Raw genomic sequence first — 27,983 nt, 5'->3', positions numbered from 1 at the left:
TCAGCAATTAATCTCAAAAAGGACAGTGCTCTTTCATACCTTACCATTTATGGTTACAGAAAGCTTCGTAATAGGGGAACTAAGCTAAGAGTTCAGCCACAGCAAAGCAAACTCAGAGAAGTACAGGAAAGGAGAAAAAAAAAAATAAAAATCCCTTTCAGCTCTAAGTTCCACTACTATCCCAAGTCTGTCATGTAACAGAAGTTTATTTTCATCAGAGAAAGAAGCATTTCATCAAAAACAGTAAGTATATTTCTAAGCAACCGTTTTTCCTTGGGAGCATGCAATAGCTTTGGGTTTTGAAAAGTACAGTGCTTTTGGAAGCAACGATCTTTCTAAATCTGTAGGACTACGGAGAACAGCCCAGGTAGCCCACATGCTACGGAAAAGTTAAGTTGTTCTCTCTTTTATAACTGGAATCAATCTGATTATTCTCTATAATTACTAGCAAAGGTAACGGTAATATTTCCACAAACAACAAAATCTTAGGAGTCTGCAGCCCATATAAGAACATAAATTTTACTCTTTTTAATAGTAAATACACCTTTACTCTTAGGAGGTTCATGGCTTTGGGTGTTCAGCATTCCTTTAGGGGCTATGCTTGTGTACCTCTAGTTAAGCTAGAGAGGAACCCAGCACTTGAACACTTTCAGCCTTCCTGGAAATCTACTCTTAAATGGACTCATTCTGTGCAGCCCTGTACTGCACAGAATCCAAAAGAAGCACTCTAGAAAAACTCGAGAACTGCTGAAACTGAGCAAGTAACTTTGTTTTTTTTTTCTTTTTTCTCTCTTTTTTTTCTTTTTTTTTTTTTTTTAAGAACCACCAGATTTAAAAGCTAACAGAATTACTCCTGAACAATTGCATAAGTTTTTAAACAAAAGAGCTACCTTCTTTAATTCACTCTAGTGTCACATCAGGTAATCAGTTCATTAATAAAGCAAAATGATACAGCATATTTCATAAAATAAATGTAGTTGTAGTTACACAGTCAAAATATTGCTGCCTCATGTTTCCAAGACAGCTGCATGAGTACACAGCAGAATCTTCTTTTCTGTGCACGTTCCCAATGAGGTTCAGCATCACCTTAATCTGTAACACACACAGTATTTTTGGTCCCAGATGCACATAATGATTTTGAAGTAATGGGTTCCTATCAATTTGCAATGAACAAAACTGGTGTTCCCTGGCCTCAGCACCCCGGCAAAGGCAGACCTGTTACCAGCAAGAAATGTATATAAATGCTAGAGTAGGAAATGGAGGGCAGGCAGAAGGGAAGCAAATGCCAATGCAAATGTAGCTTTGACTTCAGGCCTGTTGTCTGGGGTGTAAGAAGTGGGGCAGTAGATGAGAAAAGGATGAGCGCAGGATTGAAACAGTTAGGAAGAATCTAAGCAGTGTTAAAATACTCATGGAAACAGGTAGGCAAGTGTGAGTGACCTAACCAATTCTACTCAGAGACAGTGGTAAATATGTAAGCTGTGCAGCTCTGCCACAGTAGCATAATCGGTACAGAGCTCATATTTGTAGATCTAAAACTTACAATTGCCTTCTGGTTCCCACACGAAGTACTTGGCCAATAAACTGGCAACGAATATTACACTCCTCTTACACACCCAGCAAAGCCAGCAGCTCTTACGTTGTCCACACAAGATGTTTTGAGTATAAAACAAGGTGACTGTTAAGTTTGCATTTGATAGGAGAAACCAAATGGCTATTTTGTAGGCAGAGGCAGTAGAGATCAAAGGGTCCAGGCTTGTTTAAAAACTCCTCATCACTTCAGAGATGCGGATGACTTGCATCACTCTTCTTGGCGTGACGTAGTATTAGCACTTGATGCTCATATGAAAGCAATACATAAATGCTCACTGCAAATTTACCATATGGTGTAGGATAAACCAGCTCAAAAAAAATTACTAGCTCACTGTTAATATTTATTCCCAACTTAAATTTGAGAGAAGGGTTTAGCACCCTTTCTTCGGCAAGTGAGCAAGACGAATTTGTCCGTGCTATCGGTACTGCCATACAGAAGTTAAGAGCAGCGTGGAATAGCTCGAGAAAGAGGTCCCATCTGAACTCACAGAGGTCACGGCACTGGAAACTTTGAGAGATGGGGGAGGAGGAAGCAGAGGCTTCCCACCGAGTATCAAACATGTCTACTAATCAAAAGAGGGGACTCCATTCCAAACCTGAGCAGATGGCATCCCTAGGATTATCACCAGCAGCTGTCAATGCAGTGATTATACATTGAAATTGCACAGCTAATGTACTGTATAATTTAACTAGACTGAAGAAGATTAGGGATAGGGAACATTATGAAAAGATGTGAAGCTTACATTTTCCTAATAATTATGGAGGCACCCCACAATCTACAGTGCAAAAGATAGATTTAGATTTGCTCTTGAAGGCCGGACTAAAACCCATATTATACACTTCAACATCTTTCAATTCAAATACACTCAGAGACTTCCAGGGCCAATCAAGTCTTCTGCAGTGCTTCATTTTTCAAAGATTTAACGATTTTGTCAGAAGAAACACTTAATTAGCTCCTTCAACATTCATCTTAATATACATTGACAGAGCTAGGAGACAGAAGAGAAGGATTTTTAATCTGAAAACAAAAAATTAACCTTTTAAACAATGGGGAAATTGCAGATAAATACGTTTTCTGCATGCATGCGGCATTCCTTTGTCTTGAGAGCCAGAAAATGCAGGATTTTCAGCACAAGAACATGAGGATATTGATATATGAAAGGAAAAAAAAAATATGCACATGGGGTTTCCTTCACTGACTTGGGTTTCCTCTTAACTATTCTGCACATGGATGAAATAGTGTTACAGATTTTTCTGGTTGTCTAAATTTTAAGGCATAAAAAAAATACAGCAGGAAGTATGTATTGCAGTTTTAGGGACCACATTTACAGCTAATCTGGTGCAGCAACACACAGTGACGTAAGCACCTCTGATTTACACTACCTGAAGACCTAGACGCTTATTTTTTATGTTTATAGAAGCACTCAGTGAGATATTTTTAGACCAATCTTTCTTGTTAACATTCTCTGCATAATTCATATGTCCTTATTCTCTTTGGGGCAGAGCAGACAACTGGGGGAGCAGAGGCAAACAGGGTCACCCAGCAGCCCACGCAGAGAGCCAGGGTCAGGCAGCCTGGCTGGTGTCAGGATGGGGAACAACACCGCACATAATGCTGGGAAAACCTCTTGGCCACTTGTGAAAATTTCCAAGTTACACAAATGAATTCCTTATGTGTCTTAAAGAGGTAGTCGGGCAGTTTAAGATGATTAGGAAGGATGAGCTTACCGGTACTTCTGCTGCATACGTGGCTGACATTCAAGCAGACTGATGGGGCAATTAAATTTCTTATTAATTCTTTAGTTAATAGTCCCACAGTTCTTGTTTTCCATGTAACAAGGGGTCTGATTATCCCACAATTTTTCAGCGTAACTGGGACAGCTATGTAAACATTATGGTTCATCTAAAACTCTGGAGATGAACAGCACCAGGCCACCAGAAGTTTTCCACGAGTCATGGTGGCAGTACCAACCTTTCACTTTTTCATTTTCCCACAAAACTAATTAAGGATTAATCACTGTTACTGTATGTAAGAATTTCTTGCTAACAACGCAGGTTTTCACTTGTTTATCATTAGCTTCCCACTGTGTTATGAGGAAATGCCACTCAGGTACCATACAGTCTCAGGGCTTGTGCTCCAGGACCGATGATGTTCTTTTATTCCATTTTCCCCTCTGACCAAGCTGCACAATAGGTAAAGGAGAGTCAGTTCAATATCAATTGATCTTAAGGTGCTGTGCTGCACAGTGTTCTGTACAGCGTTTTATTTTAAGCATTTTATTTACAGCAAAATATTTTAAATATTTTGGAATTCTTTGGTTTTTGAAAATGCTATTTCCACTTTTCCCCCACAGAACTAAAAGAAACAACAAAAGTTTCCAAGGAACAGTCACTAGCGACATTTACCCAAGTTTCCTTGTGGGGTGCACGTGCCTCTGGGCATGGTTATACACCAGTGTGCAGGGACGGTGCAAGCACACTGACAGTGCTTGATCCCAGATGTTCTATTTATAGCCCCATAGACCAATAAAAACACATTACAGCCTTATTTAAGGGCATTAGCTCACATTCTGTATTAAACTCAAATGCCAGTAAGCAGGTAAGGTTCATCTTTTGGCAGTTTCCAACTTAAGATGCTTCTTACAATGCCAGCAAATTATACGTGATCATCAGAAAAACAACTCCCCTCAAAATGCTGTATGCAAAAATCCACAGTGGATATTGATATTTTATTTAAAGTGGAATTAAATATGGAACTGGACAAAATCTAGTATTCCAATGACAATAACTCCTTTCGTCCCTAGGGACACCTCAGAACAGCCTTTCATTTTGGTATCACGTACTAGCAACTTCAAAATATATGCTTAAAAAATTCTGTCACTAGCCCTGAGTTATGCTAAACCACCAAATCTGTTTTACTGTCCATAGACTTCTATATTTCTATTGTTAATAACACTAACATTCAGGTGTTATAGTAGTCTAAACCCAGTAGCATTTCAATGTTCAAATACTTTTTTCCTTTGATAATTAAACAGTCAAAGTAAGGCACCTTTACCAGTGAAAAACTGAACTAATAGGAAAGAAAGCAACATTCAGATTATATTCACAATCTTTCTTTCCAGAGCTGATGGTGTCTTTATCTTGTCTTTCACCAAACTCAGTGTTGTCCCCCACCCCCAGTAACACCACAGCTCTGCCAGCCTGGGGCAGTGGGAGGGCATCTACTCGTGGTTAACCTGCAGAGCCTATTGACTAACTTTGGATTGTGCTTGTCTTATGCTGTACCTAAACTTAAGTCTTGGTATTTGCTCTGTTGCTTAGCTGAACACAGGTGGATTTAGGCAGGGACCACACCATCCTGAAGGCCAGCCAGCAAGGATACACACTAAATAGTTGCACACACCTGAAGCTGAAATCCTGAAAATGCACCAACTACTGCATGAAGCTGTGCACTGTTGTCTTGCATGTGAGAACAGGACTGAAACCTGTTGCAGCATGTACGTAACGTGTTTTTCTTTTGTCCTTCTCCTCTGCTTTCCTCCCTTCTCCCCAAAAAATCCACACAAATCTTGCCATCTTGTCATTTGACATAACTATGGCTTGCACCATATTTTCATGAAAAAAACAAAACCCCACAAACCTTGAGTTACAGCTGTCAGTGCAACAGATAGTGGTGATGGGCTGAAATCCCCGTGACTGTTAAGGCTCATTTATATATTAATCCTATATATCAGTCATACCGATTGAATGGCATATGGATTCACAGCAATTATTTTCAGACTCTATCAAAGCATTAGCAAGATAATTTAAAATGCTATTTGGCAAGGGAGTGGGGGGAAAATGCCAGTCACTCCTGAGCTCAGGCTCAAACAGCTTCACCTAAGAGTTCCCCCGGTGTTACAGCAACACCAGCACTTCCCAGTTTATGCTCCCCTGCTAATGCCAGCAGCAGTCCTGACCCAGTGCTTGTGGTGAAACGATAGCAGTTTTAACTACTGTGTTTTCTAACCCTGTTCAATCGTGTTTGGTGGCATCATACTACTTCCGTCTAGAAAACGCAGCTTTTCTCCACTGTCTGGGCAGACATCAAGTTTTGAGCATCCCCGAATGAGCAAGGCCAAACAACAAACATGCAGAAGTCAGAACCAGGCATCTCAAATGTTAAATTTTAACTTATTTCAGCTCTTTTGAAATAAGACAACCACCTTTCAGACTAATCCAGACGAAAAGGCATAATGTAAAAAGGATTCTACTGTGGGAGGATTCTCCCTTCATGCAGCCTTTACCAATACACAACGCAACGTCTCTTACTTCAGAGCAGAAGCAGCATCAAATAGACTGAATTAAGGCTGAGGACAATTGGGCTGTTAACAGAACTCTCCCAAGAAGTAATCAGGTTTTCCTACCCCATCTCTTAGCCTCCCCACACAGACACTTTTTAAAGTACTATATGGTAAATATCAGAAAATGAAAAAAGGAGTCTACTGATAACAAAAAACACAGTAACTTTTTTTTTTTTTTTTTAACTTCTAGTTTTTGCAAAAATGGGACTCTTCCTCCATGGGATACATTCTATTTCAGAAACTTGTTACACAACTGTAGCCAATCCTAGTAATGTTTTTCCTCTCCTTTCTGTATTTTATTCTATAGTAGAAAGAGATTGTTCAGATTTCACAACCCTTAAATCATGATGGGAAAAAAGTTGGTGACTGCACAGAAGCGAGGGGAGACAAGAGCCCTGTGCCTGGGACTGGGAATGGTCACGTGCTCCATGATGATGTACTTTTTTATTGGGATCACCATTGTGCCATTCTACACTAAAAGGTAATAACAGTCACTTGTTTAGGAATACAAAGCTATTTCTTTTTCCTGTCAGTAAATACAATTGTTAAAACAGTGCCAAAAAATATGTTAGTACCTTGTACAATAAACAATATGTGCTTGAAGAGCTCATAAGAATTTAAGACAGAAGAGAAGAGAAAGAAAATAGCAAGCCAAGAAGTCATCAGACCTTTACAGGTAAGCACAAGAAAGGAGGAACGATCATCTTCAGGGCTAGGATGACAACAAACTAAAACAAAACATTTACTATGAAAACATGTAAAATAAAAGACAACCATGCTTATCAAAGCTAGATAATGGAAAGCTAAGTCCTGCATAAATAAAAAAATAATTTAAAAAAAAAGGTTTTCCATGTGCAGGAAGGTGCGTTGTTTTTAATAAAACTATAAAAACTTGAGCAATAGAAGTCATGGTAAAATTGTTCAGTTGAGAATCTGTATCTTACCTCCAAATCAACCATCATGAGAAATTAGCACCTTCAACAGCCCAGTCTACAACAGCAAATGTTGCAGAATACAATGAATGCTGAAGAAATTACTATTACCCACACTCTTATTTAATTTTGCAGGTTCTGCCTCCACACACAAAACCAATCTGCAAAAACCCAAAGTAACAAGATGAAGAATGCAGCTCAGTTTTTCATGCCTGAAGATTTTGATAGAGAAAGCAAGTACATCCACCTCATTCTCCTTGCTAAGAGAACCTTTAAGCTCAAAAACGTTTGAAAAACTTGATCTTTAAAACAGAGTAATTCACATTTATTTTACGTATTTTCCAGCCTCCTGATTACATTACAAAATATGCTTGCATGTAAAAAGATCAGTTTCTTAAGAACTGGAGTGAAACTATTTCTTTACTTTTTTTGTCACCAAAGCATACTGCTGTAAGCAAAAGCTTACTGGGGTAATGGTTAATAAAAGAGTAACTTTTTCTCAAAAGGGATAAGCAACAGCAAAAAATGAACTTTTGCCAGACAAAATCCTGCTACTTATTCATGCAAAAGATCCATGAAATAAAGAAAAGGAGATGGGGAAAAAACATGGGAACTGGTCGGAGTTCTGAGAATTATTGAATTAAATTAGTCAAAATATTTCTGAAAGATCAAAAGCTCCACTATATTCAGCCAGATTTCAAATAACAAGGTCAAGGTTTACGAGCATACTACACTACTAAATATTTACTACTAAACGTTAAAATCCATACTAGTTCTTCTTTCTTGAATAACACTTGAAGCTGATTACAGATGGGGTTAGAATCTAACTTCAAACCACAGAACGTGTAACAAACAACAGCAAAACCATGCTTTCCTGCACTGCTTTCCCATGGCAGCCCTTCACCAGGCGCAGCCATCGATTTGGGGTGGGCAAAGTGGACCGCACCAGGACTGAGCAGCCATGAACTCTACCCGTGCCACCACTCACAGCTGCCACACGCTGATGCACCTCCAGCGTGCGACTCATAACAGATGCTGCTAACGCACTTAAAAGTAATACCTTTTGTTTTGCAGTGTTTGGACAACAGAAACTGTGTGCAAGGTACTCAAAGCCAACATCAAGGACAAAGTTCTCTGCCCAAACAGTGAAGGCTCAGAGGATGAGGATCTCTCTCCCTATCCCTGTCTACAGGTGTGGGTTAACCTGACAGCCTCAGGACAAGAGGTTATGCTGTATCAGACTGAAGATACACTGGAAAGAAATCCTCAGGTACTTGCAAGACAGATTAAATAATCGCTCTCTGCCGCTATCTAACACCTTTGAGGAGAAGGGGTGATTGTTTTTAAGCCAAGCAGCAAGAGTAAGAGTAGTTGTTGTTCATCTTTTCCATGCTAATGTCTGTGTTCAGACCAAGGCATTTTTTAAACATTCCAGAAATTACACAGTTTTGGCTTCTGTTTTAAATATGACATCAAACATTAAGTTAATACTTGTTAAGCAATTACACCAACTAAACATGAATATTTAACATTTATGAACATTTAAAAATACGTAAGTTTCCCAGTTGAAGACCAATGGTAACAAACAGTTTATAAGCTGTGGCTTGCTCAGTTGCTTGTTGAATTACCACAGGAGAGACCTGAAGTTAAAAACTGTCCTAAGTAAGAGCGCAGCTCCCAATTTTACTTCCATTTTGGGTGTGTGATATGAAGCAGGGAATAAAGAAAGCAGCGAAAGGGGAAACGAGGGTACTGTTGGGAACATGATACACATTTTAGACAGAAAGGAGAAACAAATCAGTAATTTTGGAAGATAACCACCCGGAAAACTCATTTGTCCGGTTTGATCTGCAAGTGTTTCTGGCCAGCATGGCAGCAAAAGCCTGGACTCATGGAGAAGACAGTGGTGCTGTAGGAAGCACCTGGGTAATGCAGAGATGCTGGGTATTGCGGTAGGGGTCCCTTGGTCAGTCGTTTTAGGGATCTCTTCCCCAGAGGATGAGTGCAGACCATGGGTGGGACAGAAACACGGGTACACAGTATTCATTTGGCTTTAGAGGCGTGGGAAAGATTGGGGAAGGGGAAAAAGTAGGGTGTTATCCCCTTTGTTTCTGCCAGTGTTTCTGCTTGGGAATCAGCAGAGAGCACAACATTTTTAGGCTTACTCCCTCACAATCAGAAGTGCTCCTACAAGTACGCTGTCCTAGGGAAGGTCAGGTTCAGTCCAGTTCCAAAACCACAGGTATTTCAGAGGCCTTATTCCAGCTCAACACTCGCTAAGGGGAGATAAAGTGAAATTCAGATCTTGGATGCCCAAGACTGAAGCACTTTCAGAATCCAAAACGAACATGCTCAGACTACGAGTGCTCATCTTCTTAAAGAAATTATATAGATTAAACACAGCACAAACCTGATAGCATAAAACAGTTATGAGTGTTACGAGAAGATAATTTTGCTAGCTAATGCCTATCTTTATAATGACAGTCTCAGGGAAAGCTACATAGAATGAAGTGGCAAAGCAGGAATTATCCACTGTAGATTGAAACAAGAGTCTTGTTCACTGCAAGAGGAGGTGATTTGCTGATTTCCTACCATTTGCATTACTGCAAGCGCAAGCCTTCAGGTCAGGAACAATCCCCTTTCTGCCTTGGCCATTTTCCAGCTTAAGACACCTAAGCGTTATTATGCATGCAAAAATAATATTACAGAAAACAAACTGTTATGAGCAACAACAAAAATTGAGTGCTTCAAAACCTAATAGTATTTCCACTGAAGACTAAATAACTTTGTGTTATTACTACAGGTCAAAACAGTTCTGTGTTACGAGTACAAGTAGGAAGCTTCCAACAGCCATGCTTTCCTCTTATTTGTCAACAAGTTACAACCAAAGGTGCACAGTGAAGCAACTTCATTTTCCTGCACACTGACAAGCCAGTTGTGAATTTCTGCACAACTAACATGTTTCTGCTGTGATGGTGCCCAGAAGCTCTGTTAGGAAACCGAGCTGTAATAATAAAGTGACAGTCCCAAAGACTGCGGTCTTATTTCAAACACATATGTATTATTGGTTTCCAACAACGTTACTCAAACCTGTAAATCTGCAGACTGGGGTCACAGGCACACTGACAGAAACAGGGAAGCATGGCAAAAGGGTTACGGACATAGGGAAATGAAGACAATCTCCAGGGATGCTAGCCAAACCACAGAAGATTTTGTCAGTATTAGCACGTTTGTTTTACTCAATCTGACTTAACTACAAACCCTGCATTAGAATATCCGTTATAATGAATCACTTTGATTTCTTATTCCAGTGCTCATATGTCCCAGGCAAGTCGGAGAACTCTAAAGAAGTTAAAGCACAGATAGAAACAATTGCAAGCAATTTCAAGAAATACCAGACTTTCCCATGCTACTATGACCCAGGAGGAACGCAGACCAGTGTCATTTTAAGCAGACTTTATCCCCCGAAAGGCCTCCTCTTTGCTTTCCTTTGGCCTACGCTCATGTTTACTGGTGGATGTCTGATTATTGTTCTGGTAAAAATTAGTCAGTATGTTTCTGTTCTTTCTGCTCGGCAGTAGAAAATAAATATCTAGCAGAGATTGTTGCAAGATATTAAAGAGCCTTTGTTCTGCCTGTCTTCAGCTGCATTTTGTGACTTTTAATATACCAGGTGTCAATCCAAGGGCAGGCATTCCAGAAAACTGAATGGCACCCACTATGGATGGCAATCCATTACATGACGACAAAACATAAAATTGATTCCCGGGAATGCCTGCAAATACCTCATCAGAGCATGGACTGAGTTACTATCTATTGTTTCCTCGGGTTTTCCAAGGTACAGTTGCTTTACAGAGCTACCATTCAAGTTTACTACTAAACTCTTGTTCCACAGTTTAGACAGGGTCCTAATTTTCTGTCTGGTTAAGACCAGTTGCTGCCAGATCCATATACATCATTACTGGCAGACACACCCTTTATATACTTCATTACTGATACCATATGTATTCATGGCATACTCGTCTACTGAGAAAAGAAGTTTTGTTATGGTCCAAAGAGATATTTGTTATCATGGATCTCTCTGCTTTTGGGAAAGGGGAGGGGGAAAACCTCCTGAAAACAAAATATACACACAGACACGTTACAAAGTTTGCACTCTAAACATCTAACACCAATTGTATATAATATATGCATAAAGTATAGGGTATGGTAAAGAAGCTTATATTAGAAGTAAGTTTTTGTATTTAACTCAAATCTTAGCTTTGCTTTGCTTTGAAACAAGTGTACCACTCAAGAAAGGCCACCTGCCTGTCATTTGCATGTATTATAAAACTGTTAAAGAAAGGAAGTCATGATGTAAAGGATATGATTATATAGTAGTAAACATCCATGATGTCTTACTAAATACAGTAAGCTAACATAGCCGCAGAAGTTTGCATGCCTAGCACAAAGGTATTTCACAATAGAGACATGTTTGTTTCCAGCACCAAGACTCTTAGGAATGCTCTGATGTACATATAGACACATTTTCTGTTCTCTGAGCTCTGTTTCTCTCAGCCAATTTTCAAATTGCTACTGGGCACAGGAGGAACATAAAATACTTCCTGCGTGCTGTATTTGACTGGCACTTAGGACACAACTAGTACTAGCTTTTTCATCACACAGCTGATGAATCATGTAGTAGCTATCATTCACAGGAAAATTTCAGGGTTTAGCTACAAATTTAAATTCACTAAATTGTAGTGGAAAAAATTTATTCTCATTAATGTGGTATAATTCTCTATTGTTTATTGCAAAAAAGAAGGCGGCTGAAATATTAACCCATTACGTGCATTTTCCCACATTACTAATGAAACAGTGTCAGAATTTGCTTTTCATCATGACCAGCAAATTAAAATTAGACCAGGATAGCGCAAAACAGCAGTTATTAACATCAGCAACACTTGTTCAACATGCAACCTGATACCTGTTGAAGCTAATGCACTGTACTGGTACCAAAGGAGGTGAACAAGCTAGCTATAAATAGACAGAGAGGTTTATTTAATAGGCTCTTTCAAAGCTTTACTCCAAATTTTGCTTTTTAGCAGTTTAAAAAGCGTCTCTAGTTTGCAAACTAGAACTTGCTTATGACTACTCTACACTCGGTCCAGCAAATCAGTAGCCCTCGCCACCTTGCTCCCCTCTCAGTTCAGCAGAGGTGAATGAAGGGTGGATGTTGCTGTTCGTGCTAGTGGTAGTCCCCGTTGCCCCACTCACTCATGGGTCAGTAACTTGGCTCTGAAGCGCAGAAGCTCTTGATCTTGCTGAGCTCAGAACTCGGTATGAAGCGTGAGGACCGGGAGTTCCTGCTTCCAACTCCCACCTTGGCTCCTAAGACCACCCCCTAAACCCACATCCTCCTCACCTCCCTGTTCATAGTTATGCCTGATAGCAGTAGACGAAAATTTATTCAAAGTGCAAGCTGTGTTTCCAGATCTACCTCTTTCAAAAACAAAACAAGTCAATTATTACATGAAAACAGTTATTTCCCTCCAACATGTACACATTGCAAGTACATGAAGAGAAACCTTACACAAATTTTGTTCTCTAATAAGGTAGCATTTCTTATTTGGGCAGGAGATATTCCAGCTGAAAACAGACAGTGCAGGGGAAAAACCACACACAAATTAGGAAACTCTATTGTTTTGGACTCTCGCCAAACCCAGCTTCCTCTTTTGCCCAAATGAAGCAGGGGATTTAAATGCAAAGAGCCAAATATTCTAATGTAGAAAACAAACACACAAAATGTATAGGCAACACAGAAGTCTGTTCTTGTTTTTAAATACTGCTTTGCCCATGTATACAGTGCTGGTCATTTTCTACAGTTCTGAGAAAGCTGAATGTTAAAGTCATAGATCTTCTTTCCTCCTTCACACTTTCACTTTCTCTTAAAGTTGATACTAAGTGTTTCAACAGTGTGCCAGGTTGCTGAATTACTCTTGAACTTTTGTAAACATTTTTCTATTCTTTTTCCATGTGCAAAAGTTGTAATTCACCAGACAGTGAAGTTTTAATAACGCTCTCTATGCTTCTTACAGCAGCACACAAGGAAGCTATATAGCCTTTAGGGGCTTTTGTTTGGGTGTTGGTTTTGGTTTTTTTTTTTTTTTTTTTAATATTATTGGATTATACCATCAAGTCTACAGCAAATCTGATAAATAAAATGCTATTTTTCTGAGACCCAGTAAAACATTTCTTAAAGGAAGTGCTTCAATACAGGCAGTGACCATTGCAGTGACAGATGTACACAACTCACTTTCTCAAGGCAGAGTATGTGATCAAGGTAGATATTACAACATTAAAACTCCTGCCAGGGGAAGAGAAGTGACAGTACAAGCAGCTGGAGATGAAATTCATACTTGAAGTCTGTTTGACTACACGTAGCTTTTGCCAGCACTGATGCTTAGACCACAGTAATAGTGCTTGAGTTGGTGGGAACATGCAAGGAACACAGGGAAAAATGGGGGTAGATTTTAGACCCTGATGAATGCTTTAGTTGTGCAGGAGCTTTATATGTCTATATTAATAGTTTCAGCAAACAATATTATTCAAAGTCTTATTTTTCAAGTGCTGGGCACAGACTCTCAAGGGCAGTTTTTCTTTTTGATGCCAAATAAGGTTTGGACATCGTGATTCTACTGTTGGAAGATGGAAACGAACAAAAGCAGCAGCACTATTCTTGAGGGAACTAGCGTTTCTCCCAGGCAGAAAAAAAGAAACCGAAACCAAAACCAAAGAAAAAAAAAATTGCAAAAGGTTGTAAAATGAAGCTTATCCTATAACTGGGAAGCTGTTTTTCTGGATGAGGTAGATTCAACGTTCTTTAGCTTTTAATAAGGTCACCTTTCTCCAACTTTGATGAGGCGGCAACAATGGCAGCTTAAGAGGAGCCTACAGGGCACTGATTCACTAAGAAGCCATCTGTGAGTCACCAGCGTGTTCTCAATGTACATAAACAATAGCAGGTACCTTCTGGCTACCTCTGACAAGTTTGATTTAAGTATCCTGCTAACTGGTGCTTTATTACCTGATCCTCAAAGCAGCAACTGGGCAGTTAACATAGAGAAGACTCTGGTCCCCAAAGATTCCTCACTCATTGCATAAACCCACAGCACTCGACAACGAAATACCTTCCAACCGACTAACTGGTACTGTGTTCTTAGTTTTTGGTTTGTTTGTTGTTTGGTGGGGTTTTTTGTTTCTTTGTTAGTTTTTAAATAAGGAAATGACGAAAAACTTAAACCCTATTTGAGGTCTCTAGACTATTTACTATTCAGAAGCCATACAACACAATTCAGATGTTTTACTTTGGCAATTTCCATAACAGAAAAAATAGCATTTAGGGTTAACTGAACGACTCCAAATTTACAAGCTGGCTTGAAGTTAGAAAAGATTTTAATACAGGAAAAATAATTATAGGTATTGGAGGCAGTTATCCTTTGTTCACAATAAAAAGGGCCGGTGGCTGGCACAAAGCGGGTAGGCCAGCCATACAAACCCCACGCAGGAAACAAGTCTGGCGTACAGGCACACAGCTGTTCTCCGTCAGAAGGCAAAATTGGGAATCATCTCAAAGTTCCTCAGAAGCTCGAGGGAACAGGGGAACAACAGAGGAGCTGCAGAGCAAACTGCTCTTTTTTCCTCCTAAAGTACTTGTAACGAGTAAAAATGCCAAGAATGCGTGTAGAGGGTTTTTTGTTTTTGTTGTTTAGCTCTCCTGGAACAAGGTTTCTTCTACTGTGCTGCTGTAAGACTTAAGTGTTAACTTTGATCAACAAAAGTTATACTGGGGAGTTGCAATATTAGATTTTTTTCTCCTTGTTGACCCCAAATCTCCACACTCTCAAGAGCATTAACAGAAAGGAAAAAGGTAGCAAATATCAGATAGAGGTGGCTATACTCAAGTTCCACATAAAATAGTCAGTGAAATACAGATTAAAGAAAGTGTCTATTTATTATTATGCTCCACTAGAAGAATTAGCAATGAAAAAAAAAAATCTTGTCAAAGTTGAAGGACCGACAAGGTGTTCTTTCGAAGCTTCCTAAAAATACCTATACGTCTCAAATAAATACAAGTAGTCTCATTACACCCTGCACTTCTTTCCTAAGAAGTGTCATATGACATTTGCACTGAAATTAAGCTGTCATATGTGTAAAAACATTCACACACTGCCATACCCAAACCAGCACAGGTATGTTCCCTTTTCTCTTTGATCACCTATCTCTATCTATAATAAATCAAAAAATCTGATGTTATGTTTGCTAATACATGTTACTGTAATTGCCTTATCTAGGAAAACCAGCTTTTTAAAGATGTACTGTCTACTTCTTACCTCTTATAATTCCAGGCAGATTTTCAGAAAGTCTCAGCATGCTGAGCAAGTTATTCTGCATTCAGCACCAAGAGCAAGTAAGGAGAGCACCTGAAAATACTTCAACTTTAGCAAAACGATAACACAAGATTAATATTATAGATGGGGGCAGGGGAGTGAGTTGTTTGTAAGGCTCCATCTCTTCAGTAAAGTATTTGTACCACACTTGGAACAAGATGACCTGAATAAAGTAACTGTAGGCTGTTTAGTCCCATCAAACTCAAGGCCGTTCTTATATTAACTCTTTGAACAGTCTTTAAATAATTTCATACATATGCTTTAAAGTCTAATGAGCCAATAAAATGTATTAAAGAGGTGTCTCCAAAAAAAGCTCAAAGATAGAGGTTGAGCAAAAGAATCATGTTTGATGCATCTATTGGTTTATTTCTAAAGCACTGCATAGTTTTCCCTCTGCTGGAACATTTCAAAACATTGGACATGCTTATTTGTAAAGTAACTAAAGAAAACAAATCTTGACTTCTTTTTGGACACTACTCTTGATAAACACATGACCCCTAAGTCAACAGGGCTGTCAGCCTCAGCAGCCTGAAACCAGAGGACCAGACTTTAAGCCTAGCCTACAGAAAAGAGTTACCACCTCTTGGTTCATGAAATAGTTGCAATGAACAAATGCCTCCAATTAATTTTTCTTATGCTATATACATTGACAGAAAGATGATGATTGGAAAGGCCTCGAAATTGAATTGCCCTCTGATTTGTGGGAAGGAAATCCCCACAGCCATGGCTGAATCTTGTATACCCAGAATAACGTTAAGACTGTCCCTGCTGCAGCCTGTAAAATACACATCTAGGATGAAACAGATAAACAAGGTGAGTAAATAAACGATCTGGCCTGTCTAGAGTTTTGGCACCACAGATTTTGCCCTTACTGCAATTTTTTTCTTTTTTTTTTAAAGAATATATTAAACCTGTTACTTAGAGTGTTTTGTGAATAAATGCTTGCTGTTTTTACTTAAACATACTGTTGGTTTTTTTATGATTCTGAAGCCAATAACAGGAGTAGGGGAACCAACACCCTTTTATCCCTATCTGTCAATGGCTGGAAAATCAAGGAGTTAAAACTGCAAAACCTAGATGATGTCTGGCTAACCAAGGGAGACTTGAACTCCTAAAGGTGAGGGAATTGAGGTGATTCACTGCTGACACAGAGATCACAGCAACAGCTGATCAAGATTCCTCTTTCTCCAGCTCTGACCTCACTGCATCAAACTTTTTCCCTTGGACTTGAGCTGAAAGAATAGCTAGCCCTTCAAAGGAATACTTGCATGGTTGTTTTGGGGTGGGGGGATGGTTTTGGTTTTTTAAGCCTTCCACAAATGCACGTTTATCAGACAGACTGTGACAACAGAAATTAAACCTGTATGAGAAATTCTGTATCAAGCAATTAATTCAGAATACAGCACTGAGGCAGCTGCATAAAGATATACATTAATAGAAGCTCTAAAAGAGCTTATAAAAGTTTTAGTCTGCCTTTCAAAAGATAAACATTTGAAAAGTCTTCATTATTCCTTTTATAGCTACTGATGTTCCCCTCTACAGCCACTGAAATGGTTCTTCATGCCTCACTAGTGGTTCTTCATGCCTCACTAGTGGACGGGAAATAATTCATTGCCTTCTCAGCTGCTTTCAGTAGAGCAATGAAATAGCACCAATGAACAGAAATTTTAAGGTGTTAAAATACCATATAATCAATCAAATTACCTGAGCTTGAATAACGTATCATTTACTCTTCAGAAGTAGCATGTTAATGCGGAGACTAAACACACTATAAGCAAATTCAAGTACACCCCCACACCTCAAGAGAAGAATTTGGCGTTCTTTACGGTCAGGTAAAAGCATTATCTATTGCCTGATTCTTTCCCAAAGAACTCCATACAAGCAAGTAATTCCGACTGGAATAATCAAGTTGTCCTGGCATGACTGAGGTTATGGACCTACTCTGTTGTGCCCTGCCTGCATCCATAGAGCATTCTCAACTTCCCAATATTCTTGCAGTGTGCTTTGGGACAGATTAGCTGGCCTGAGAACAAGACAAAATTGCCCAACCAGCTGTAATGGTTCCTGGCAGCTTCTATTCTGTAAAGTTGTAACAGTCCTGCACTCCGGAGTCTTTTCCAGAGCAGCAGAATATGCTGCCAGCATCCCTCAAGTAAACACTCAGTGCAAGGTTAGGAAATGATTTATATAAGGTGGCTTTATTCCCCCCCAAAATTGCCACCCTAGGGGGCACTTGGCATTTTCTGAATGAATGCAGTTCTTTAAGTGTGTCCTACTGTCTGTGCCTTAAGCACAGGACCTCTTGGCTCTGGTCTTGGTGCAGAAATGTGTAATAGAAGATTGAGTCTGCCACTGGAGATGAGGAAAGCGAAGTGAATTTTTGGCTCAGATGTGAGCCACGGATGTAAGCTGCTCAATGCTGTGGCTCAGCCTGCAGTGTTCTGAGGCACTAACTTGGGAAAAGCCATTCCTTTTACAACACAGTGATGAGAAATAACAGTGTCAACTGGGCTCTTACTGCTGATTTCAGCAGAAGCATCACGTATTTAATTGACTCACAGCTGACTCATTGACTCAGTGGCAGCTTCAGGCCAGGGCTGCTGAGTGACACCTCATTTTTACCATAGGTCAAGGAGGCATTGAATGCAGATGATCAAATTCCAGCCTTTGTCACATCTACCTCCCAGAAGTCACATACTAAATTGGGTTCAGAAAACCACAAAACTGTTTTGTCTCTTTAATAGCTAAAACATCAGTTGCTTTTCCAGGGCATTTAAATACACAGTATATCACTAGCAATAGAGAAACCAGCAAATAGGAGGGGGGTTACAGAGAGAGATACAGATTACACTGAACCGGTGAGGCAGACCAAAGCTGAGAACAGGGTTTAAGGCAATGGAGTCAAGAAACTGTTGGGATAATATCACACTATTAGTCTCATAAATGAGGCTTAGTGTAAGAGGATAAAAAAACAGATGCTTCACCAGTAGATACTAGTACAGCGTAAACGAATTAATGTAGAGTTAGCAAAGCTTGAGTTATGGGCTGTGTTGAAATGCCAAAAACCATTATGAATTTGTTTCAGAATGGCAGTTATCAAGTTTGCTTAAAGCTATTAGAAAATTCTAAATATTTCAGTTAGTACTGAAGAATAGCTAAAATACATTTAATGTCAGCAACCATACAACATCTGCATGACAAGACTGTTTTATTATTTTGTTCCCCCCCCCAACATTCGCTATACAACACTGTGTCTAAAAGCCAGCTGCTTTCAAATCATCAAAATATTTTGCCTGGGCTAAAGAGCACATGAGCACTGTGGAGGTTCTGGAAATCTTTGAGAGAAATGCAAGAACCATAGTCCTGACCGTAAAGGTCATGTAACACCTTCAACAGTACACTCCCGTCTCAGAAATGTGCTCTCTCATGGATGAAAAAAAGTACTGCACAAATCTGTCAAAATGAAGGAGCCCAAAATGCAAATAAGAGATAGAAGAGCCTTTAAAAGAGACAACAAAGAACCTCAACTGGCCAAAAAAAGCCCCCTACTATTGGTATTTGTAGGTGAGTGTTTTGGGAATGGACAATGTAGAAGAGTTTAAAGCAAGTTGGGGTTTTTTGGTGGTGGTGGTGGCTTTGTTTTTAAAGGAAAAAAAACAAAACAGAAAAACCTTTCAGGCAAGGTGAGTCATAAAAATATGTATCTCTTGTCATATAATAGACATTTCCAGTCACATGAGGTAAAAGAAATCAGCAGGCCATCAGGACAACTGGCGCAGCCACAGCCTGCTCCATGAGCGAGCCACAGCTGATGGTGGGCTGTAGGCTGGGTACCCTACGCACAAGAAGATCCAAATTCCAGGCTGCAATGTGTAAACATGGGGTTGTCGGCATGGGACACAATAACTGAAGCTCTCACAGTCCCCAGCCACTGTACAAAATTCCTAATAAATGAGGAGCTCCTGTAGTCTCGCATCATCTTTAAAAGTTCAATGAATGGATGAATACAGGAAGTCTGATGCCCAGCTGGTTCTTCACTGGAAAGCAGGGTCTTTTTTAAAGTTATGAATAAAAACCTGCAGTAGCTGTTTTGGAACAAGATTAACAGAATGCTTTTTCCATTATTTTATGTTCTGAAAATCAGCACTGCTTAGGTTCATGTTTGCACAGAATTTATCTACATGGAAATGCAGCAAATCACCCATTCGGCTGACATTTAAAGTCTCTCAGATGGCATTGAGAGCAAGTATTTTATACAGCTTTAAAATATCAAGACTTTACAGGAAGGTAGTATAAAAAAAGAATGAAATTTAAAGACTCAAACTGATGACACTTCATGATCACAAATTATAGTGGTGTACAGGAACGTGCTTATGCCTATTAAGATTAGAAAAATTATTTCTCAGAGGATAAAAATGAATTCAAAACAAGAAGAATCATCAGATCAAGTGTAATTCTGTTGCCCTCATCTTCTCAACTCAACCTAATTCCATGTCAAAAGCAGACACTGGCACCTGACTGTGGTAGTGAGAAATATGAATTCAGAAATTAAGAATTTTTCCAACTACCAAAAATGAAGGTATAAATCCCAGCTATAAGAATTAATATATGCTTTTTGCGGCATTCAAGAGCTAAGTGACTAAAAGACACACAATTAATTCCATGAGACCATTCCTGTGTGTCTCACTGTGGTTGAAAGAAACAATTCCATACAGGAGACCAGTAGCATTTAGCAGTCTACATCTACCTTATATTTCCTAGTAGCTGGAGATACAAGCAAAACTGGTGCCCATCTAAGCTGCTACTGCAAAGCAGTTGTGCTTTCTCCCAAGTCCTACCCACGAGGGACTGTATCGTGACACTATCTACAAGCAAGTCTGCAACAGAATGAGAATAGCTCAAAACCAGAACAAGATATTTACTCTGCTGGAAGTGGCACAGTTTAGGGGAAAAAACAACAAAACAAACACAAAACCAAACAAGGGGGGGGTGGGGGGGACGGACACCAAAACAAAACACTCCCCCAAACACACACAAAACCCCCAACAGAACCAAAACATCCCAAAAACATATACCCACCACACACCTCACCAGATGCTCCACATAATCACTGACAAGCTGGGGACAAGGAAAGGTTAGGAAAAGGACGAAAAATATGAGTAGAATTATCACTAGTAAGCTAATCAGATAAAAACACTTTGGAAAGCTAGTTGTAAGAGCTCAGACATCATCAACAGAAGGAAAAACAATCTCTAACCTCCCTCCTGGAATACTACTAACTTTTCTATGATACTGAATATTAACACATATTCTATGAAGTTGTACAGAGCTGTCATGCTCCTAATCCCAATTTCTGTCAAGTTACCTCACCAACTGTGAAAACCATGGAGTCCCCAGCTGCATACACCTAACCAGAGCAATATATCAACAGATTCAGCTGATAGCGGAGTGTATTTAAATGGATTTTTTTAAATGGACTTTTAACAGCAATTTTAACTGTATGATATTTCCTTACTTTGGTTATAAAATGTCAGGTACGGCAGTTTCAAAACAAAACCTAATAAAACAGCACTGCATCTACTGTTTCCAACATTTCCACTAGTAAAGTTTTGCTAATGAAAGCACAAGTGGGGTTTTTATGTTTGTTTTGTTGTGGGTTTTTGCATGTTTGATTTTTGAAAAAACAAAGTTGACTAGCTGCTGGTGGGGCGGGGTGTATTGGTTTTTTGGGTGGGCAGAGAATGGTGAAGAGGAAATAATTTCAAAATTGGGTCATCTCTCAAAAACTGCCTCATATCTCAAACAGTTGAGCTTTTTTCCATAATGTATTCTATTATCTTCCTGTTCAGGAAAGATAGGCTGGTTGGCCTATACATTCTCTTTTCCCCACACCATGATACGGATACAGTAATCGCTCTTCCCAAGTTTCCCCCGTTCTCAGAAATAAATTCTAACAGCTAAAAGATTGCAGATTTAGCCCTCAATAGTGATTTTTATCAGGCACTATGAATTCAATCATGTCTGACTTATCTAAATAGTTTTTAGCCATTGTTCCCATCTGTGCTTCTCTTTCCTTGTGGCAATTAATTGCGTGAAGCAACAAGTCACATAAACTGTTTTTTGAAGGCTAAAGGAAGAATCAACCGTTACGTCAGCCCTGAGCCACTCAGCACTCATGATCCTTGTCTGCTGTCTTTCTCATTTCCAGCGTATTTTTAGAATCTTTTATTGCCATCTTTTAAGTCCCTTGCCAGTTGCAATAACTCATTTTGCACCTTGGCCTTTCTGATCTTATCCCAACATGCTTCCACTTTTCCATCTCTTACAGCGCTTATCTTCCAATGCAATCAGGATCATTGCCTGCCCTTTCCAGCAATGACCAGCTTTCTTAATATTAACCTCCCAGAATAATACGTATCAGCTTCCCAAGCCTGCTGAAATCTCTTTTTTGAAGCCCGTTATTCTCATACTGCTGCTGCTCTCCTTTCTTCATGTAGGACTGTGAACCCTGTCATTTAACAAATGCCTTCACCTAACACTGCCACCCTCCTTCAGTCCATCCTAAAATTATGCAGTTCTGAACAAAGAAAAGTGGTAACGCTTGATTTATTAGTAAATTCTGTAACTTTACCTGCAGCTACTATTATCTATTGTACCATAATGTTAAATCCACTGCCTGACTGACACAAATATAAAGAACTATTTATTACCCTTAATATGTTTATGACCACTAAAACTATTGACATTTGATGAAGACAAAACAGACATATCAAAATGAAGTACATACTTCAAGGAGATCAAAGAGATCTACAGATTCTGCAGTCCGGCAAAATAAAATTTAAGGGCTAAACAATGCAAACTGATGTTTAGCAGTCTTTTTGGTTTCATAATGAGAAAAAAAATTAATAACAGTGTGTTCAGCTGATGACACAAGACTACTCTCCTGACTGATCCAAGAGCCTCACGATTCAGCTAGCGTGCAACGAAGACTGAAACTTTTGACTCCCTTACCTGTATCTGTAGTACTAAATGTAATATTTAGTGTTTGAATATGGTAGAATGGTGTTTGAATATTGCCAGTAGCAATCCTTCAATGTAACAACATATTTACATAGATTACAGTCCACACACACCCACTTCCCCAGCCCCTCTGCACCTCTCATCATGCAACTGCAAACAATAAGGAAAAAGAACAACATTTTTGTCAGAAGTTACAAGTGGGCTCTAAGACACATTTAGTTTAAGTAGTATTAATTTGCTCTCCAGTTCCATTAAAACTACGAACACGGTTGAAGAGATAAGCAGAACTAATGCTGCGTTTTCATCAGGAATTGGAGAGCATAGCCTATATTTCAATACTTCTTTTTAATCATGAAAATAGTAGGATTTTTCTTTTCTGTTTAGACGCAGCTTTAGCAGAAACAAATGGGACTCACCTTCCCTAGGCAGGCAGAACTGGGGCTATATGTTTTTTGCACTTATTTTTTTCTTTCTGTTCCAATTTATCTTTCTCTTTTGTGGCGTTCGCTTTTGCACTGATTTCTTGTTCTGTTCTCCAGATTTTCTCACTTCAATGACTTCCTTCCTGCACAATTCATTTCATAAGGAAATTCAGGCTATAAATCCCAAAGGAAGATCTGTACAATGCCATTCAACTGTATGCAAAGAAAATAGCTGAATAAAGGGTGTACACAAAAGAAAAACTGCAATGAGAGAAGTTCGTATTTCACATGACCATTCTTTGGGGAACTTGGTAGAAATTTATCATTTAACACTTAAAATTATACCAAATGTACTCCAGTTTTGCCTCTCTGATCTTTTATTCTTCATTTTAAGAGCTAACAGTCAACTAGTCTGACTTGAAAAAAGTTAGCCAGTTCAAATTAAAGTTAGAAAAATCCTATCGCTTTGAATTCAGAGAATAAGAAACAATAGTTTACATTTTTATAGCTTTTAATCACATATTACCATTTTAAGAAGAAAAGACCCACCTCACTTCAATTCACTTTTGAATATAGCACTACTGAATCCCAGCGAAACACTCCTTACTGCCTTACTCAATAGGAAGAGGAGTCAACCGTGTGCATCAGACACAAGCAACGCAGCATCCTGCCATATGATTAGGATTATTTTTCTTTTGTAACTCGGGTCATTTCCCTTGCTCTCTCTCCCCCAAAAGAGAAAACCAACAACTACTGTACCTGCTCCACGTATAACGAGACTAATCAACCCAACCAATTAAAATGCACTTTTCACTGAAGCAAACCTTGATGCCTGTCATTAATCATAACTATTTCCACATTAAATCTCAACTTCCATTTCTAATCTTTTCTGCATTACCGCTGCAGTGTCATTTGAAACACGGTATTGCTGCACGGGTTTAAATTTTTAGTGTAATACATCTTCTGACAGGCATTTATAAGAAAAAGATCACTGAAACAAAGGAAATCATATGTCATACGATTTAGGGCAAAGAGTCAATATGCAACATACAAAAAACACCCCAAATTTTGCTTTTCTAAGCAAATAGTTGATATACTTTATGACTGGGAAGAAAAGTTATGATCAACATCTTCCTCCATAATACAGGCCATAACATTTCTATTTTTACATCCCATAAAGCTCTCAGATATACTACATCCTACAGGTCCTCTGCTCAAGAAATCAAAGCTACTCTGAGAACAATCTACTGCTTTAACATTCAGTAACCTGTATTTCTTAAACACTGCCAGACAGCTATCGCTTGATAATATGGTGCTCTTGAGAATCAAGAGATCTTGGCCTCAGAGTCAATTCCTATCTGATCCTGAAAAAGGAGTCAATGAGGGGACTAACTCTTGGTCAGGCTGCTGAGCCACCCCTAGTTCTGAAACAGTCCTTAAAATGCTTGAGAACGTCAACACCGGATGGCTGAGTCAGTGTTACAGCTAATTTGATCTAACAGCTTTTCCTGAGGGGACAGACACATCTCTCCCCTCTTCCTACGCGCACAACATTTTCCTTATGAGGTTGGTTTTAGGTCAGTCTAGGTCTTAATTCAATAGAAGGGTGTCTTGGCATTTGAGAGACACAACACAAGTGAAAGGATAGTTTTCAGTATGAACTTTAAACATGTGCTGCCACTAAAAAGCAAGTTCATATTTTCCACAGAAGTCTGGGGATTTCTGCATTCACACAGAACTTCACCTCTCACCCTAAGGTAGGTTAATTGGGGAAGTAAGCACCTGCTGATCTCTCCTTCCCAACATGCACGTATTGCCAAAAATTCAATTAGTTTAAATTAGCAGAAGACATTATTTAATATTAATCAAATAGATGACTAGGAAGAAGCAATCAATCAAGTCCTGTGCAAGACTGGAGCAAAGATTTCATTCAGACATTAGTCAGCTCCCTTCACCAAAGGCTGCACCCAAGCAGAACGTTATCTGTTAGATAAACACACTATGCTTTACAAAGCCCAGTAATAAAAAGGCAGCCATTAGCCTTCGTTTCTCAAATCAGGTCTCGCTGGCTGGTATCTTGCACAATTTATTTCTTAATTCATTCTGAAAAGCAGCATGTAATAAGCCACCCTGACATGTATTTATTGGGTGCTCTTCACAGCAACAGTGCTGTTAAATTGCTTCCTATGCACCAAACTTTTCACCATCAATATTTTCAAACTGCAGACTTGAAGGTCCTTCAGCTCGAAAAACTCCAAGTCTGTACAATGTGTATTAAACGTACATTGCAATACAGTCTTATTGTGATATAAGGTAAACTTCGGTAGAAAGAGAATTGCTGCAAACTAGAGTATCAGACCTGTATTCTCACAGTATTTTAAGCTTTTTTTAAAACAGAAGCATTTGGAAATAGTGCTTTTAACATTATTATGAATATAAATAACTGCATATAGCACCAAATAAAGAACAATGTGTTAAGAGGTGGATTGGAATAAGTTCTTTGGCCAGTGTAACTTGCAGTGTTTGCTATTTGCATAATAGGAAAACAACAGCATTTTTATATAGAGCACTGCATCCTCCCTTTTGCGCTTGCTGGATAGTGCAGGAATAGCAATGAGCATCCATCGAGAAGCACAGCTCCATCCTGCCCAAAAGCCAGGTCTGGAACAAGAGTTCTTTCCCCTTGATTGCTCAGGGATTCAGGCAGAGATGCATTAAGTACTAACTACTGCTAAAACAAAACAAAACAAAAAAAATTGTTTCCTGTGAAAAGGCAGATCCTCAATACCTTAAGCTGCAGCAAAGGGTTCTGGTCCATGGTTGTGATATTAAGAAAGTACACTTCTCCTGTCTTCCATCTCCTGTTAGCATGTTACAGTAAAGCCAGACAACAGGCACACTCAGACCTCCCAAGCACTGCAGCTGCCAGGCTGTGAGAAAAGGAGGGCCTTTCCACAACATGCAGTGCCGAGAGTAACTTAGCCAGTAACGCTGTCTTCCCAATACCTCCCAGCAGGCATGACTACATAAGAAGCAGATAGGTTTTTATTAAAATCACTGAGGATACTAGGGTGTTTACAAGAGATTTGCATTTACGACATTTCATTTTGGATGAGCGAGGACGCTACATTCTAAAAGTTTATTTCCAAGTTTAATGAATTCGATAGAGTGTCATTAACTTTTTGTTCCTTGATTTCATTAGCTGTTCAAATCTTCCTGTTGCAACAGAGCCTAAGAACCCCATGCAGAGACCAAGAGGTCCCCCATTGGAAAGATTAGCATAACAGGTTTCTTTTCTTTATTACTACACCGAGCAAGTGATTTTTCATACATAGCTTGAATGTTGAAAGTTCTTGTATTGCTTGAACCCTCAATCTGCTCAGAATTATGCCTCTATTCAAGGATGTGACTAACAGGATGCCAGAGGTCTTGAAGACCGGCGCACTACTCTTCCACAGCCTCTATAGAAGTGTGCAGTGCTTCAGGCACGAACCTCCAGTGCAGCAGTTTGAAATGGCATTATTCCCTGCTCAAACTGATCCAAATGTTACTTTGATCTGAAAATGGAGTAGTGCTGCAGCTCATACCTATGTACATGCAATGACAGATCTCAGGGGAGGATCACAGCTACACCACAGTCAGCAGATTTTAGCCCAACATACCTGCATACCACTATGTGAATCCACTAAGTCTGCTACAAATTTTTTCATGTATAATTCATTCTGCACCTGTAATGGAATTACTTCAACAGTTACACTGCTTCAGATGTGCAGCCGATACTAAATAGCCTGGCGGTTTGAAGTCTTTTTTATTTTTCTTATTTTTTAAATACATTTTTGAGCCCACTCAAATCCAAATGCCAAGTCTTGCATGAAGGCTTATCAGCAGTATTTGTGACACTCTCTTAAAAACTTTCAATCCATAAACAAATTTCTGAATTACAGAGGAAACAAACGTAGCATCATCTTCTGCGATGAATAAAGTCATTACAATATTTCACACATTTAAAGGAAGGAGAAAAAAAAGAGAGCCTTCTTTCACTTCTTAACCTGACTAAATTATGACAGATATTAAAAAAAAAAAAGATGTCATCCTTATTTCTATTACTGTCATTATGAAATTTTGTCTTCAAATACAGTTTATGCTCAAGTCAAACAAGAAGAAACACTTCCTGGGAAGAAACCATCAGGGAAATTGGCTGAAGTTTTAACTCATTCAAAATCTGGTAGGTGACAGAACAGCACTGAGGCAGGAATTTCCATGCAAACCACTTGTAGTCATGACTAGAAGTAAAGAAGCAAAACAAAATAAAGCCAAAAACCAGGGAGCTGATAATATGTAAACATGGTGCTTGTTCATGGACTAATGGAAGACACATTAAAGGATAAAACAAAACTGTGAAGTCGTTAACTACTAAATCAGAGCTCTAGAAGAACTGTGACTCTGGAATCAGGTGAGGGACAGCACTAAGCTCTCCTTCAATGCCAAACCAACTTCTCCCTCTCAAACAATAGCTGTAGGGAGAAGAGTCCCACTAAGTGAACTGAATAGGTTTGCTGCAATTTGATACCCTAAGCTGATACATCTCTTAGCTGTCTAACTGTCCACCCAAGAGCCATGCTGTACTCTTGTACCCTGCATGGCTCCAATGAGAGCAGTCTAGGGCAGGCGGGAAATGGGAGTCTCTCAACTTGCGCTTCTCTTCCTTAACCGATGTAAGAAAAAGTTGGTTCTTAATGTACAGCAAACAAATTAAAACCAATCAATACTCATTACAATTAAGCCTTGTACCTTCCCTGCCAAATGGCATGAGATAGGTTTTCCTATAAAGCCATCTTACCAAATGAATTCTGTGCAGGGGCACGGTAGCACTAATACAAAATCATTAAAAGAAATGTCTCCAGCAGACAGTTTTCTTGGCTTTCTCACATTATATTACGGGAAATTCAACAAGAAGCAAGGGCAAAATTTAATGAACTAATGAATTTAGAGGGGAAAGACACACATAGGTTGATATGAAGTTACAGGTAAGAGATGAGGCTTTGCCATTTCAAACTCAAGGATGGACAATAAGGAGGAAGTTAAATTATTGTGCATTCTTTACCTAGAAGATAGCAACCAAGACAATTTTGTACACAGAGGACTTGAAACTGAGCATAAATTTAAGCCATCCTTTAGTTATGACAGGGTCTTCTCCATTAAAATGTAGGCATTGGCACCTAAATGATTTAATTTCCCTAGCCT

The 27,983-nt window shown here is 39.1% G+C and overlaps 2 protein-coding genes across 3 annotated transcripts in view; one reads left to right on the top strand and one right to left on the bottom strand.

Moving 5' to 3' along the window:
* KCNIP1 (potassium voltage-gated channel interacting protein 1) overlaps positions 1 to 27,983 on the bottom strand; it is a gene marked incomplete at both ends in the record, with an annotated part of 442,925 nt that overhangs the window by 397,840 nt on the left and 17,102 nt on the right. The gene's annotated exons all lie outside the window — the stretch shown is intronic.
* On the top strand, positions 106 to 10,452 carry KCNMB1 (potassium calcium-activated channel subfamily M regulatory beta subunit 1). 2 transcript variants are annotated; one of them, XM_082323969.1, is made up of 5 exons: positions 106 to 243; positions 4,915 to 5,090; positions 6,244 to 6,417; positions 7,943 to 8,138; positions 10,180 to 10,452. In XM_082323969.1, the coding sequence occupies exons 3-5, from the start codon at positions 6,281 to 6,283 to the stop codon at positions 10,447 to 10,449; spliced, it is 603 nt and encodes a 200-aa protein (XP_082180095.1). In that variant the 5' UTR covers positions 106 to 243; positions 4,915 to 5,090; positions 6,244 to 6,280; the 3' UTR covers positions 10,450 to 10,452. The 2 variants fall into 2 exon arrangements, with proteins under 2 accessions (XP_082180095.1, XP_082180096.1); XM_082323970.1 differs by lacking the exon at positions 4,915 to 5,090 and having other exon boundaries at positions 127 to 243.

Source organism: Platalea leucorodia (genome assembly GCF_965183815.1).
Source record: "Platalea leucorodia genome assembly, chromosome: 11".
NCBI classification, from domain to species: domain Eukaryota; kingdom Metazoa; phylum Chordata; class Aves; order Pelecaniformes; family Threskiornithidae; genus Platalea; species Platalea leucorodia.
The sequence above is the reverse complement of the archived record's forward strand: the minus strand, read 5'-3'. Positions and strand labels throughout refer to the sequence as shown.